The following is a 15110-nucleotide window of genomic DNA, read 5'->3' as shown; positions in this document are numbered from 1 at the left end:
ACTGCGTGAACAGAAGCCATTGAAGGATTCTCATATGCATCCTTGCTAATAGGATTGCCAAGATTGCTGCTGCCATCAATCCTAGTACTTTCAATACCTCTGCAGCTGGTGCTCTGTTCTTTGATACCAAGAACATGATGTGTTGACGAAGAATACAAATCCTATCTGGTGGTTGACGTGTCTAATTCTGTCCCTATAAAAATATTATGCTGCGATGGCAACAAGGCAGACTTTTCGAAGTTGACTGTAATGCCTAGCCGATCGCAGTGTGTCAGAGTAGCCTTTCTCACTTGAAAAAGTTGATGCCTGGTGGTGGAGGTAAGGAGCCAATCGTCCAAATACGGAAACACCTGGAATCCTAGACACCTCAGGTGAGCCGTGACTACTGCCATGCACTTGGTGAACACTCTAGGGGCTGTAGTGAGACCAAAGGGCAGAGCTCGAAATTGATAATGATTGGCTCCCAGACGGAAACGCAGGTGATCCCTGGATGGTCTGGCCATCTTTATGTGGTAGTACGCATCCTTGAGATCAATCGAGCACATCCAATTGTCCTTCCCTAAAAAGGGAAGTATGGACTACAGCGTGACCATTCAGAACTTCTCTTTCCTCACAAATTGGTTGAGTCTGCTGAGATCCAAAATGGGTCTCCAGTCCCCCGTTTTCTTTGGAACCAAAAAGAATCTTGAGTAAGTTCCAAATCCTGTTTGGTCTGCCGGGACTGGCTGGATGACTCTTTTTTTTCTAGCAATCGGCATACCTCTATTGTTGCTTGTTCCCTGTGACTGGGTGGAATGACCAGGATTTTTTTGACGGGAAGGGGTTGGGTGGAGAACGGTATGAAATACCCTCTGGAAATGATACTTTGTACCCAAATGTTGTTTGTTATATCTAGGCAGGCTTCTGGGTACAATGACCAGCGACCCCCGACTGCCTCCAGAGTAGGAGAGCCGGGCCTCCCTTCAGGAGCATTGGTAGGACTGACCAGAGAAGTGATCTCTGTCACCCTGATGTTGCGGACCCCCTCTGCCACAAGGGTGGCGTCTTCCATTGTAACCCCCTCCTCTGCCTCTGGAGGGGGGCTCTCCACGTGTGTCCTGAAAGGTTCCTTGGGTTTTCCGGAACCACACCTTTCCTCCCCTCTGACCTTTAGGAAAGGGTCGAGTGGGGGTGGAAAAACAGACTCCGAAGGCAGACAGAGTCTTTCCTTCTTGTTCACTCCTGGTCAAAGTCTCCTTCACCTTTGGCCCAAGCAAGGATGAGCTGTCAAACAGGGTATTTGTAAAGGAAGACTTGAAGGGTTCCGCGAAGGAACAGAATCGCATCCAGGCATGCCTACGAAGAGCAAATCCTGTACCTGCAGCCCTACTCGAACCATCAGCTTCGTAAGATATGAGACGTATGGACGAGTTAACTATGGAATTAAGGGTAGCAAGCTGGTTGGCAACTTTGTCAGATACACTCGTAGCTACAGCACCCTGAAGAGTATCTCCCAACTCCTTAAGGCGATCTCTCTGCAGTCTGGTAAAATGGGTCAAGTAGTTCAGTGATCCGAGTGAGAAAGTCGTTAAACTAAACATGCGTTTCCCATATCTATTCATGATCCTAGATTCTCTGTTAGAAGGCTGGAAAGATGAGGAAGTCTTAGACATTTCCTTTTTGGTGTCTGCCGCCAATTTAGCTAGGCCTCATGCCTTTAAGAGTTTCTGAACCAGCCGGTCCATATCCAGATCGGACAGGCTGACAGAAGACCTGGAAGAGTGAATAGACAGAGCTGGCTGGAGCAGTAGAGAGGGAGGTTTTTCAGCAACCGGTTCCAGAGCAGTGTCCCGGTTCTGAAAAGAACAGACTGTCGACTCCGAAGTCACAACACTTTCTGACTTTATTCCTTTCTTTGTCCTGGATTCTGAGGAAGATTTGGACGATTTGCTGGCCCCATCCTGGTCAGACAATGCCTCTGAGAAAGGGTGTTTGACAATACCCCTATCAATTAACTTCCTCTTCCTTTCTGCAAGCACTCTAGTAGAAAAGGAGTGGCACATACTACATGACTCCTGCAGGTGCACCTCACCCAAACAGTATACACACTGCACATGGGCATCCGTAATGGAAATCTCTTGTCCGCAGTCTGGGCATTTTTTTAAACCCAGACTTTGGATGCTTTTCCTTCTCTTCAGACATAGTACTAACTACTATTCACAAAATCCAAAATAAAAAAAACACACTACTTAACTATATAAGATAGTTAAAGTTAGAGAGGATTAATCTAACTAACTACACACAGTACACACAGCCTAAAAAGGCAACTAGTTGCAAACTATTTAGCTATATAAATTTAAATAGGATTAACGCAATCTAATATCAAAAAGCCCAAAAGGGCAACTCTATCTAACAACTGTAAGAAAAGGCCCAAGGCCAAAAGGCCGAAGGCAATCAGAAGATTTTACTGGGAAAGGGGAGAAAAACAGAAAACAACTGCTAACTAGATAATATTATATAGTTATAATAGTAAAAGATATAAAACTGAAATAGAAAACTGGCTGAAAGTTGAAAACTCCCAATAATAGTCTCGAGCAATGCTGGAAACCAAGAGATCCGTGGCGAAGGGGTTGGGTCTCGAGCTGCTGGAGTACTTTGAGCTTGCTAGTCGGCCGTGTTGGAGCAGAGGATCGGCTCCGAACCCATCAGTGAAGAATGAACGGCGAGACTGAACAACTTCACATTAAATCTTTTCTGTTTTAAACTGTAGCAAACAACATGCTACAGACAGTTAGACCACATGGCGCAATACAGCACTCAGGTACGAAAGCAAATTCAATACCAGCTTTTAAAAGGTGCTATGCATTAAAGAGCAACTGGGATCGGCTAACTGCACTCTCCCAACACTATGCATGGGGCACTTACCCCTCTCACACCACCCTAGGTATGCTACTGAGTTTTACTAGCACCTTCCAGCTACATACATTTTTGTGACACTGTTCACCCGCATCTCTGTGATAGCCATACATATATTTAATTCCATCTTAACCTGCTTTACACCCCACCACTTAACTGCAATATTAACAATTTTCTGCTCTACCTAGTTCATTTCCCTGACCCAAAATTCTAAGCATTAATCACACGATTATCTGACAAACCCATTTTCAAATGCTCAATGCTCAACATCTGCTAATGTACAAGTATCTTTTATACGATAATACTTGCCTGTTTTGACATATGAAAGCAATCTAATTAGCTAGTGTATGTGTAAACGTTAATGCAAAACATTTAATGTGTTTGTTTATATTATTAAATACCTATTTAAAATATTTGTAATATGTTGGGAGCTTTTCTCCCCAAGCCTCCACTGAGAAGGATTTTTTGACTAAACCCAGTCAGAAAAACCTTATAAACAAAAGTAAAAATTACAATGAATATATGAACTAGAGATAAGAAAAGCTGTTTAACTCTCTGTGTGAGCTTTCCTTTTTCTTCCAGCTTTCTGAAAATTTCGGCAGAAGCATTACCAATCAGCAAGTTGTTGTCTAAATGGGCATTTAATAGTTCAGGTTTAACATCCCCAGGGAAGGACTGTAATCTTAACTAAACATACCTTCTCGTAAGAGCGTCAGTAGCACCTGCTTTACAGGCAGCATCCACAGCACTTGTAGCCACGTTTGTTAGTGTGCTTAGCTGTCAGAGAGGCAGAATTAAGCATGTCCATTAGATTAGATTTCAATTTAAAATTAGAAAGATTTGACAAAGTTTGTCCCATACTACTCAAAATACATAAAAGGAACTTGGTCTTACTGGTTTGATAATTAATAGCTAAAGGATAAGTTAGCAGAAGTATATACATTTTCATCACACCTGTCAAGAATTCTGCTGTCCTTATTACGAATGGGATTAGAAGAGGGAAAGATTCTAGCATCAAGATCCAGAAAAATGACAGCTGGGTCAGCAGTGGGATTTTTGTAAAGATAATTATGAGTATTAGGAACTCTGTAAAATTTGTCTAGCTTAAGAGGGAGGCTGGAAAACTGGAGACAACGAAGTAGCTAAAAACGCATCTTCTTGTGTCCCCAGACTTGGATGGACTGCAACAGGCTGAGAAGTATCCATCTTCAGAACTTCACAGTATCTTTTTTTTTTGGAGCCAGAAATCTCTTTATGCTCACATTTAAAGACATCTTTCGAATTAGTAATAGTGTCCCCACAGTTAATTTCCTCATTAGGGAATTCCAAGGGCAAAGTATCTGCTTCATTTGTAAAAACCAGTGATGAAATAATCTGTGAAGCATAATCTACCCCTTCTTCGTCAGAATCTGACAATCCTTCATAATAAGTGTGAAGGAAGAGAAGAAATTTTAGAGAGACCTTGAGCAAAACTGAAGCATTCCTCTATGTACAAAGTGGAAAATATGCTTATGTTTTTGAGAATGTTTCCTAGAGTGTCCAGCCATATGGTCTTTGGAGGAGAAGCCATAGGCCTAACTTCCATAAGTGTGGCATGGAACATCCTCTCAAACTAATAATTGGTGGATACCTCCCTTCACGCTCAGAAAAAAAACTTTCAACATTCTTCTGGCTGTCAAAGAAACATTCAGTATTAGTGAATGTGCAGGCATCCTCAGCCTTAATGGCCTCCAAAGGGAAGTCATTAGAGGGCCCGGGAATAACGGATGATCCAGGAGTTGCTAAGATCCTCAGCAGAGTCATTAGACTCAGGCCAAATGAGTAAGGATGATATGTGGGAATTGTCTAGCATATTTCTCGAACTCTTGCCTCTTTTTCTTCAACTGAGGACGGTGGGCTGCACAGGAGGTGGAGTATGGCACTATAGCTACATGAAACAAGTCCTAAAGAAGTTGTTTTTTAAGTAAGTCCTGGGTGATTTAAGCCTATTTCTGACAGACTTGGCACTGAATGCCTGACAAATATGACAGGATTTTATTTCACGTTCGGCTCCTAAGCAAAACAAACAACTCAAGAGTCTTTGTAGGGCATCTGATGCCCACAGTCACACCTCCCTTTTCTCCTGATAGACATAAGAAAGCTTCTCACACAAAGTTATGAAAAAGAAGAGTCCCCAACAGAGCGCTTGTATGTCTGAAATTCTTGCACTGAAGCTGATCAGCATAGATAACTAGAATCAACACTGATGAAAATCTACAAACACCTTCTAATAGTACATTCTGAGTTTTGGCGTATCTGTACCTCTCTTTTACACTAGCACATCTGCTTGTGCCAAGGGCGGACATACAGTATACTATGAAAGAGCCTGAGCTTTGGAGATTGTCCGGATCTACAAGTTTTGTGAAGGATAAGTCCTATCTGTAAGGAATACTGCAAAAGTGATCTTCTAAGGAATATAATATTAATCAAGTGAAAAACAGCAATGCTTGCATGTTTTCTGCCCATACAGCTTCAGTAAAATCCCATTAATAAATGATTTTCCTTCCTGTCTGGAATTTTCTACAATAAAAAGCACTGTTCCATTCATATCTAGTACTTCTCCAAAGAGAAACAGCAACATTTCATATGTTAAAATCCTTGCTTTGATTTGTTATACAATAAATTTTTGCATTTAGGCCTGGGTTTTGCATTAAAAGGGTCTTCAGACCAGGGTATTTTACCAATTAACAAATGTAAAATAAATAAATAGCAGTGTTGTAGTGCTGCAGAGGCAATTTCACATACTGCTTAAATTTGTTTTTTTCTGCAATGTCCTATAACAAAATGAATAATTTCTACCTCTCACAAAGAACTATACATATTTCCCCAAAAGGAAACAACAATGTCTGATGAATAACCATTTCCACAGTACTTGCAGTAACTTTCCAACGTAACGTATATTTTTCCAGTGCAGAATTTCCCTATAAGAAGTCTGCATCACTTTTTTTGCATAGAATATATCACAGTCTCCAATGGGAGCCAGCAAAATGTGACATATTATGGACTACTCTTGGTGTTACTCACAGAACTCCTTCAACTGTTTGGACTTCTTACTGCCTGGAATTTTGCATAGCAACAGAATACATTGTCCAGAGTCTTTGTCCTGTTCACATACAACAATATTTATTTCACACAAGGAAACAGAAATGATTCAGGTGTTACAGCCTGCTCTAGGTATTCTTCAGAAATCTCCTAGCACTATGGTAGCTACCTGGTGCCTTTGTCCCATATGCAGACAGCATACATACTGCTTCCACAAATAATGTATTTATTGCACAAATACTGGACGTCTAGGGTCTTATCAGGCAATTCCCAATACACTAATGCAGCACATTTAGGGACCTTTATCCTATCCACCCACACACACTGCACCTAATTCTTTCTTGTGGGTGCTGAGACAATGAATCCACTTTCTGGTCCCTATTGTTCAATCTTTGGGGCATGTCTGTCCACTCCACTCTCACATGCAAGCTGTTAACACACCTCACCACAATAACACAGTGTTTGCTGTATGGTACGGCACAGTCAAATGTAAATTCTCTGCATTAACTGCCTAATTAAAAGTTTTCTAATCTCTTAGGAAAGTTTCTGAGACACAGTCATCAAGCACAATTCCAATATGACTTGAAATGAGAGGTTTCTCTTTTAAAAAGAAATGCAGACGTACATATGTATCTTATGGAATGAAAATAATGTAAATTTATTTGGTTTCAATTTACAGTAATGAGGGCTCCAGGCTTGTATAAATATTAGAAAATGACATCACATGTAAAGAAGGGGACATGATGTAGTATGACCATGTCACTACAAAATTTAAGGACTGGAATATATAATAAATATATAATTATTTGAGAACAGAGTTGATGAGAGGCATGCAAATTAGTAACTCCAAGTACTTAGGTGGAAAAATTCTTCACATTTCTGTCCAGAACACAACTGATATTGGCTCCTCACAAGACTTGATTGCATAAGACTTGATTGCATTTAAATAAAACAGACAGGTTAGCAATGTTACAATCCGTAATTTCGACAATGTACCTGGGAATGCTTGGGCCAAACTGTATTCTTACCTTCCTACTTGCTCCACCAAGAGATACTGTAGGTCTCGTTTTAAAATCTCCTTCAAAACTAAACATATTTATTGTTTTATCACATCGATTAGAAGCCCTGCTCCTAGAGTGAGATTTTTTTTCAACCTAAAAAAGAAAAAAAAAATTACAAAAAAATACACTGTTATACACAGTTCAAAAACAGCCAAGCAATAAGAACAAAGTAACTTATATATTATTCCACCTAATTTCTGAAACAGCAACTCCATAGAAATATAAAATTACAGATACACTTTACAATAAAAATCATAATCCCTTTGAACGTGTATTCTACCTTAATAAATGCCATGTCAAACACCTCTCCTTCATAAGGTATCCCTATAAAAACGGTTCTTTATAATTAGTACATATATAAGCCTATTAGAGCAAAGTTGTTATTTAGTAAATATGGCCCAAGTACCTGATCCTTGACCACATCATATGCAACAAATGGTTCTTTTTGTTCTTCTTTCGGCTTTTCCCGGTTAGGGGTCGCCACAGCAGAACTCCGGTCCACTAATGGTTGGCAGTAGATTTTTACGGTGCCAACACCCAACCTTCAAAGAAGGCATGCCCATTCACGCATGTCTTTCGAATGCCACTCGACCGCGGGGAGGACATGCAGACTCCACACAAAAGGCGCTCCAGTCGAGAATCGAACGGGAGAACCTCTTGCTGTGAGGCGACAACGCTACCGCTGCACCACCGCGGCTTTCACAAAGAACTCTGTGAAATTAATAGCACATTAAAAAGCAGTTGTGTACTCAAAACATTAGCTGATCAACCAAAAAGCCTTCTGCAGTGGGAAACTATTGGGATATCCTCTTGTGACATCCCCAGATTGGCATATTCCTGAACTCTTGTAAGTTTCTGCTATCACAGATGCCCAAAAACATCTAAATGATATACGCACTGCAAGACTATGAAAGTACTCGCAGCGTCTGCTTTCCCCAGTTCAGCTCTTAGACATTAAATGAGAACAACCTGAAAAGTAGTTTTGTACCTACCATAAATGTAGATGTCCGATAGGAATGCATCTGCAGTCCTTACAAATGGGTTGTCCTGTCGTCAGGCAGCCCTTCGGTCAGCGGATTCCAAAGTCTGGGTCTGGCTTCGCTGGTGTCGCACTTCACCCGACGCCATAGCTGCAGTTACTGTATAAAGGCATCAGCCTTTCCTCAGTGTTTCTTGCCCCAGATGCCAGGTGCCCTCTAGGAGGACTAAATTTGGATAAATGCCAATGATTCCAAATATTAGAGAGCAAACAAAAGATAAGCATGTATGTACATATATACAAACAAATACACCATAATAGATTCCCCCAGCTAGCTATAAGAGGGGCAAATACCCTAGAGTACCACAGAGGGAAGGAGGGTGACTGCAGATGCATTCCTATCGGACATCTAGATTTATGGTAGGTACAAAACTGTACTATGTCCTTCAAGGATGCATCTGCAGTCCTTACAAATGGGTAGAATACCACAGCCAAACTGGGGGAGGAGGAAAGGTAGAATTATGGTGTAGTTAAGATCCCTTGCAAAACAGCAGTGGCGATCTAGAGTATAAAGGTAAATTATAATGCTTGGCAAATGTATGCACGGAGCTCCAAGTAGCAGCCTCTAAAATGTCTTTAGTAGCCACTCCTCGTAGAAAAGCTGTGGTAGTGGCTGTAGCTCTTGTAGAGTGAGGCCTGATGTTTTCTGGAGTTTTCTTTCCATGGTAGGAGTAACAAAATCTAATGCAATTTCCAATCCACTTAGATATTGTCTGTTTTGAAATTGCTTTCCCTTCCTTTCCTGTTGCATATGCTACTAGTAGCTGGTCAGTTTTTCTATTGCTCTTGGTCCTGTCCAGGTAGTAACGTAATTGTCTGTGTACATTCAAGGTATGCAACAGTCTTTCTCCCCTGTTCTGTGGGTTAGGGAAGAATGTAGGTAGGTGGATAGCCTGATTTAAGGATACTCTGGAGACCACCTTAGGCATAAAAGTAGGATTCGTTCTCATGGACACTCTATCTTGATGGAAGATCAAAAAGGGCTGTACTGCCATTAATGCCTGTAGCTCAGAAACCCTTCTTGCTGAAGTGATTGCCAGCAGGAAAGCAGTTTTCCATGATAAGTATTGCAATTCTGCTGCTGCTGCTGGTTCGAAAGGAGGAAGTGTCAATTTTTCTAGCACAAAGTTCAAGTCCCATGCAGGTAATGGTGGCTTCCTAGGAGGCTTTACATTTTAATTCCTCTCAGAAACTGCCTGAGCAGAGGATGTGAGAAGACTGGAGGATCCAAGTCGTATTCTGCTGAAATAGCTGATGCATGAATCTTAATGGAAGAGTAGGACAGGCCTTTGTGGAATAGCTCTGCCAAGTATTCCAGGATGTTGGCTACGCTACCATTGACACATCTTCCCTTTAGCAGTACTCCAAATGAGATATCTTTTCCATTTTGCTGAATAGGTTCTCCTTGTTGAAGGTCTAAATAGTGTCCTTAACCCTCTGGGATAAATTTGGGTTAGTTTGTCTTATGCAATGTTCCAGGCAGTCAGCTGCAGAGTTTTCAGGTTTGGATGCAGGGTGTTGTAGTTGTTCTGAGTTAACAGCAAGGGAACTAGGGGTAAGGGCCACATCTGTTCGAGACATGCTCCTCAGTAATGGGTACCAATGTTGCCTTGGCCAATCTGGAGCTATCAGAATGATCCTTGGACGGTCCTCTTTGATCTTCAACAGCACCTTGTGCATCAAAGGAAGTGGTGGGAATGCATATGCCGGTCAGATTTTTCCAACTGAAGGAAAGGAGTCCACCTTCCATGCCAGTGGATGATTTCTTTAATTGGTGATTGTGTGGGGATGCAAATAAATCTATTTCTGGGAGACCCCATTTTCTTGTTATGGTTTTGAAGATGTCCGGATGCAGCCTCCATTCGTGGGCATCCGTGGTAGTCCTGCTTAGTATGTCTGCTAAAGTGTTTTCATTTCCTGGTACAAAAATTGCTTGTAACTGAATGTTGTAACTCAGGGCCACATTCCAGAGGTCCAGGGCCATCCGGCATAGATGTGCCTCCCTGCTTGTTGATGTACCACATAACTGTGGTGTTGTCTGTCCTTATCATCAACTGGCCTTGTCGAAGAAATGGTTTGAAAGCCTGAATTGCCTGTTTTACTGCCAGCATTTCCTTTAGGTTTATATGTAGATGCAGTTGCTCTTGAGTCCATAAACCTTGTATGCATTTGTCCATCATGTGGGCCCCCCAACCGAGGTCTGAGGCATGGTTTGGCTTGGTTGAGTGCTGTGGAAGGGCAGTCCTTCGTTTGTTTGACAGGCCTGAGCCCACCAGTGGAATTCTTGCTTCAGGCATGGAATTATTGGAATGTGAGTTTCTAGGCTGTGCTTGTGCTGAGACCATAAATTCTTTAGGTACCACTGTAGCTTTCTCATGTGCAATCTGGCATGTGGGACCAATATTATGCAGGATGCCATGAAGCCCAATGCCTGTAGGACTTTTCTTGCTGTTAGATGGTTTTGCTTTGTTAATGCCAAGAAGTAGAGAGGAGTTGCTCCTGTTTTTCTACTGTTAGGAATGCCATTTGTTTGATGTGTCCAGCTAAAGGTTATCTTTTGGGATGGTATCAGCCTTGACTTTTTTATATTGACTGTATATCCCAGGGCTTGTAGAAGGTAAATGACTCTTTTCAAGTCTTCTGCTAGCTTGTTTTTGTTGTCCCAGGTAAGGGTAGATTTGGATTCCCTGAAGCCTGCAATGAGAGATTACTGATGCCAGGCATTTCGTGAACACTCTGGGCAGTAGATAAGCCAAAGGGCAATGCTGAGAATTGATAATGCTCTGATCCTGCAAGAAATCTGAGGTATCTTCTGCAATCTGGTCGTATGGGGACGTGCAGGTATGCCTCCTTGAGATCTAGAGTAACCAGCCAAGACTCCTTGCCCAGCATGGGAAGAAGCTGCTGTAGGGTCAGCATTTTGAATTTTGGAACAATGAGGAATGTGTTTAAAGCAGACAGATCGAGAATAGGTCTCCATTTGCTTTCTTTCCTTGGTACTAGGAAGAGTCTGGAGTAAAAGCCCTTTCCTTGCTCCATATATGGTACTTTTTCCACAGCTCTTATTTTTAATAATTGATTTACTTGTTTTAGAGCTTCTGCCTTTTGATTTGGTGGTAGGTTTGGCATTCCTCTCTTTCCTGGTAGAGTATGGAAATGAAACCTGTAACCTTGGTCTATAGTTTGCAAAATCCACTTGTCTCTTGTGATGTAATGCCAGTTCTTTGAAAATAAAGCTAGCTTTCCGCCTAAGGGTGCTTCTAGTTGTTACCTGGTAGGCGGTGCCAGAGCCAAGTCACTGTGATTGTCCTGTTGCAGTGGTGGTGGCTGCGTCTGTGCCTCGCTGGTTGTTACCCTGCCACTGGCGTCCCTGTAGGCACCCCTGGATTGGTTTCTGCCTCTTGAACGCCTATTCCTGCCTCTCTGTGCTTTGGAGGAGTCTGGAAAGGACCAATTCTTGGAGGGCCAATTCCTGCTAAACCTTGGAGGTTGGACCTGTTAGAAATCTTTCACTGTTTGTACAGATTTTGCCTTCTCTTCCATCTTCTTCAGTACCTGTTGTGCAGGAGAACCAAATAAATTGACCTTGTCCATGGGAGCATCTAATAATTTTGATTTGACATGGTCCTTTAACCATGCATGCCTTCTGATAACAGTGCCAGTCATGGCTGATCTAAAGGAAGCCTCCAGTGCATCACAGCCGCATTTTAAGGAATGGTTACTAACTTGCTGAATGTTATGTACCATTTCCTGAACATACTTCTTATCTAAAGGTTCATCAGAGGACAGTTTTTTTAGTTAACTGGTCTAGCATAAATTCTTGATATTGTATCATATGAAATTGACAGTTCAAGGCCCTAGCTGACAGAGTAGCAGAAGTGTAAACTTTTTTACCCCATCTCTCTAAGGATCTGGATTCCCTTTCAGAGGGGCCCTGGGAGATAGATCTTCAAAAGGAGCCTGTATAAAATGTGATGTGTGTGCCGGACCCTGTAGAATCTATCGGGCTTAGCAGGGCGGAGGTAATGAATCAGGAGCAGTACAAGCATCATTAAATGCATCATCTACAACAGAAAGAACTGGAGGTATAGCTAAAGGCCTATGTTGTGGTAAGTGTAAAAAGGTTCTAAGCCTTTTCCTGGAGTCTGAAAAATCTTGGCCCTGCCACTGAAATTGTTCCCTCATAGCATGCAAGGTTTCCCCAAAGGAAAATTCCTCAGGTGGAGAGGCAGAAGGAATGGACTCTTCAGCATCAGAGTCTTCGCCTCTGAGGGTCTGTATTATCTGAATCATCAGAGGAATCATCTGTGGACACTGGTTCAGGGGGCCTCTTCTCTGGAGGTGGGTGAGAGGCCCTGTCTGGATGAGGTTGGGATCCCCGGATTAAAGAAATGAGATCCACTGCTAGAGAAAGCATTTGGGAACTGGAGCTGGGCCTGTGAGAGGGTCTTAGCAGGCACAGATTTTGTAGCCTTAGCTGCTTTAGCCCTGGCAAAGGCCTTAATGGACATGGCTGCAGGAGGCCTAGCAGCTCCACGCAGGGGTTGAAATATCCAAGGGATAGTGTCAGATAATTCCTGAGAAACCGCAACTGCAGGTTGGTTCCACCAGGTTAGAAGAGGCCGAAGGAAGAACCGATTGCTCGGTTTCAGCTTGGGTATTTGTGAAGTCGGAGGATCCGAAGGCATAATATAAGCAAAATCAGAGAACTGCTCAGCAAATTCCGGTTAAAAGAAGCACAGGCTAAACAAGCTGCTACGTCGTGGTCTGGGCCTAAACAAGGTAAGCAAGAGTGGAAATCTTTATGAGGTATTTGTTTCCCACAAGTTAAACAGTTATTCACTTTTTCTGACATCGTAATCTCTGGATCTGACCGACCGATGCCTTTATACCCGGTAACTGCAGCTATGTAAGGACTGCAGATGCATCCTTGAAGGACATCATATAAAATATAAAACAATGTACCTGATTTACTTACTGGAAAATTAATTTGCAGATGGTTAAAAGAGAGGTCATCCAACAACAACAACTTGTTTCTGAAGAAGTCTGTTTGACGAATCGTGAATATTAAACCTCGACTACGCTAAAAACCTTCAACTTGGTGTCCTCCTCGTGCATTTTTTGGGTGCTTTTTGTTATATGGTTTGGTGTTGCACCTTTGCCTGGTCTGCTGTGTTATTTGGTTAAGTACTCATTGTAGAAAATATTCTCACAAATCATATGATACTGGCAGTGGAAATCTGTCATATTGGACTTCAAAAGCCACCAAAACAGGAAAACTGTCTTTAAAAATACCAAGTAAAATAAATTAAACTCCACTGAGAATCTGGACAGAAAGGTAGCTCAAAAAGCAGGAGGTCAAAAAGCCAAGTCCTGGTGCACAAAAATGCCAATAAGAAAACCTGAGTTCTGGAATAACAATTCAAGCAGCAACACCTGGCAAAAATAAGAATGAATGGCAAAGTGGCCACTGCACAATGTACACAATGCAAACATCCTTACAGCAAGCCGTGATCACCATCACTGCCATGCTCAGAAACAAGAAGGCCGGGAGCCTATGGATCCACTCTCTAGGATGGAATGAGGAAATAAAGACACTTCCTTGTACCCTAGCTCCAACAGATGGTGGGTTGTACATATCAGAAGGAAGAAGAGAACAGATATTGGATGTCAGATGACAAGCCCTCCCCAAATCTAGGAAGATGCAGAATGAATGACATGCTAGTTCATGAGACAGTTGCATGGAGCCTTGAACTGGTATCAAACTGTGATCATGACTGTTTAGTCCACCACTAGAAAATAGAGATCCCACCACACAAAGAACAAAGCACTAATGTCTGAATTATGAAGAGGCCCCATTGGCACTAAGTCTTGCAGCAATATACTCAACACAAGCCTGCAAGTCTCCCTGGGACTGGACAGAGACAAATGAATGCCGAAGTTCAACAGTGTTTTAAAAATAAATGGAATAAGCCTGAATCATAAAGACCCACCACAAAAAAATATTAAGACTGATATTCAAATTAAATACAGTTGAACAGGTAATCACTATAACAACAGATGTGCAAGACAGGGTCTTACTTTACTCATTAGACTTGAGGCTGACAGGACTCTCAATTCAGCATCCAAAACCTTCCCAAGCTAAAAAAAGTCCTCTGCTTTACCCTAATCAGATCTCTGTAAGACAGCACTAAGGCACAGCAACCAAGGAGAAAAGTCAAGAAGGAAACAAGATCAAACAGAACAGGCAAGGAGAAGTGTGGATCATAAATGAGAAATGGTCTTACATATCTACTGCTATGGTAACTACCCAACTTTTTATGTTTTTGGACCAATCCAACTTCTTCTATTCACAGGACAATGCCCAAAGCTTATTACAAAGGGAAGTTCACAATTAAAAGCACCTCTTTTCGTAGTATTTTCAAGGACAAGCAGACATCTGGAGCAGTGTCCCTTAACATGTCGTACAAAGGTATACAGTGACATGTCTGAACACCCCAATTAGTATTACAGTTAGGACAAGAGGTCTAGAGGTAATTCCCCACTTACTGCAGATCAGAAAAAGAACTTCAGTTAAAAATCAGAATTGCATTATACAAGCTTAACAAATGTGAAGCACTGTCTGACTAACACAGTAAAACTATTCTGTGAGGCAGAGATGGGAACCATAATAGCTGAATGAACATGCTATATTGCCAAGCAACTTAAGAATACATAAAATGAAGCACAGGGTAGCATAAGGGTTGATCTTAATAACAAAAAAAGGTAGAACTGTAACTATGGAAACACACGTTCAGCTACAGAGATGAAAGTTGAACAAGTTTTAGGCAATGTTCCAAACCCCCAAGGCTGAAAGGGACAGTCAGTCCTGACACTAAGAGTGCAATTCAGAAATGGATCATCATAGCCATGGAAACAAGCACAACTTAACACTTTCTTGCCATATAGCCAAGTCTACTAACAAGAACAGAAAATGTTAGTGTGGAGGTCAAACGTCAATCTCTTGTGAGGAAACTGGGAATCTCCTTCCCTGG

General features: G+C 41.9%; 1 protein-coding gene across 1 annotated transcript in view; it reads right to left on the bottom strand.

Moving 5' to 3' along the window:
* Nucleotides 1-15110, bottom strand: part of UBE3C (ubiquitin protein ligase E3C) — a 2314788-nt gene that overhangs the window by 2156716 nt on the left and 142962 nt on the right. The window contains exon 2 of the mRNA XM_044064789.1: nucleotides 7005-7130. Coding sequence (XP_043920724.1) covers nucleotides 7005-7070 — 66 coding nt within the window. The 5' untranslated portion in view covers nucleotides 7071-7130. The remainder of the gene's footprint in view (nucleotides 1-7004; nucleotides 7131-15110) is intronic.

This window comes from Protopterus annectens, chromosome 3.part0, assembly GCF_019279795.1.
Source record: "Protopterus annectens isolate FY-2018-M chromosome 3.part0, PAN1.0, whole genome shotgun sequence".
NCBI lineage: Eukaryota > Metazoa > Chordata > Ceratodontiformes > Protopteridae > Protopterus > Protopterus annectens.
The sequence above is the reverse complement of the archived record's forward strand: the minus strand, read 5'-3'. Positions and strand labels throughout refer to the sequence as shown.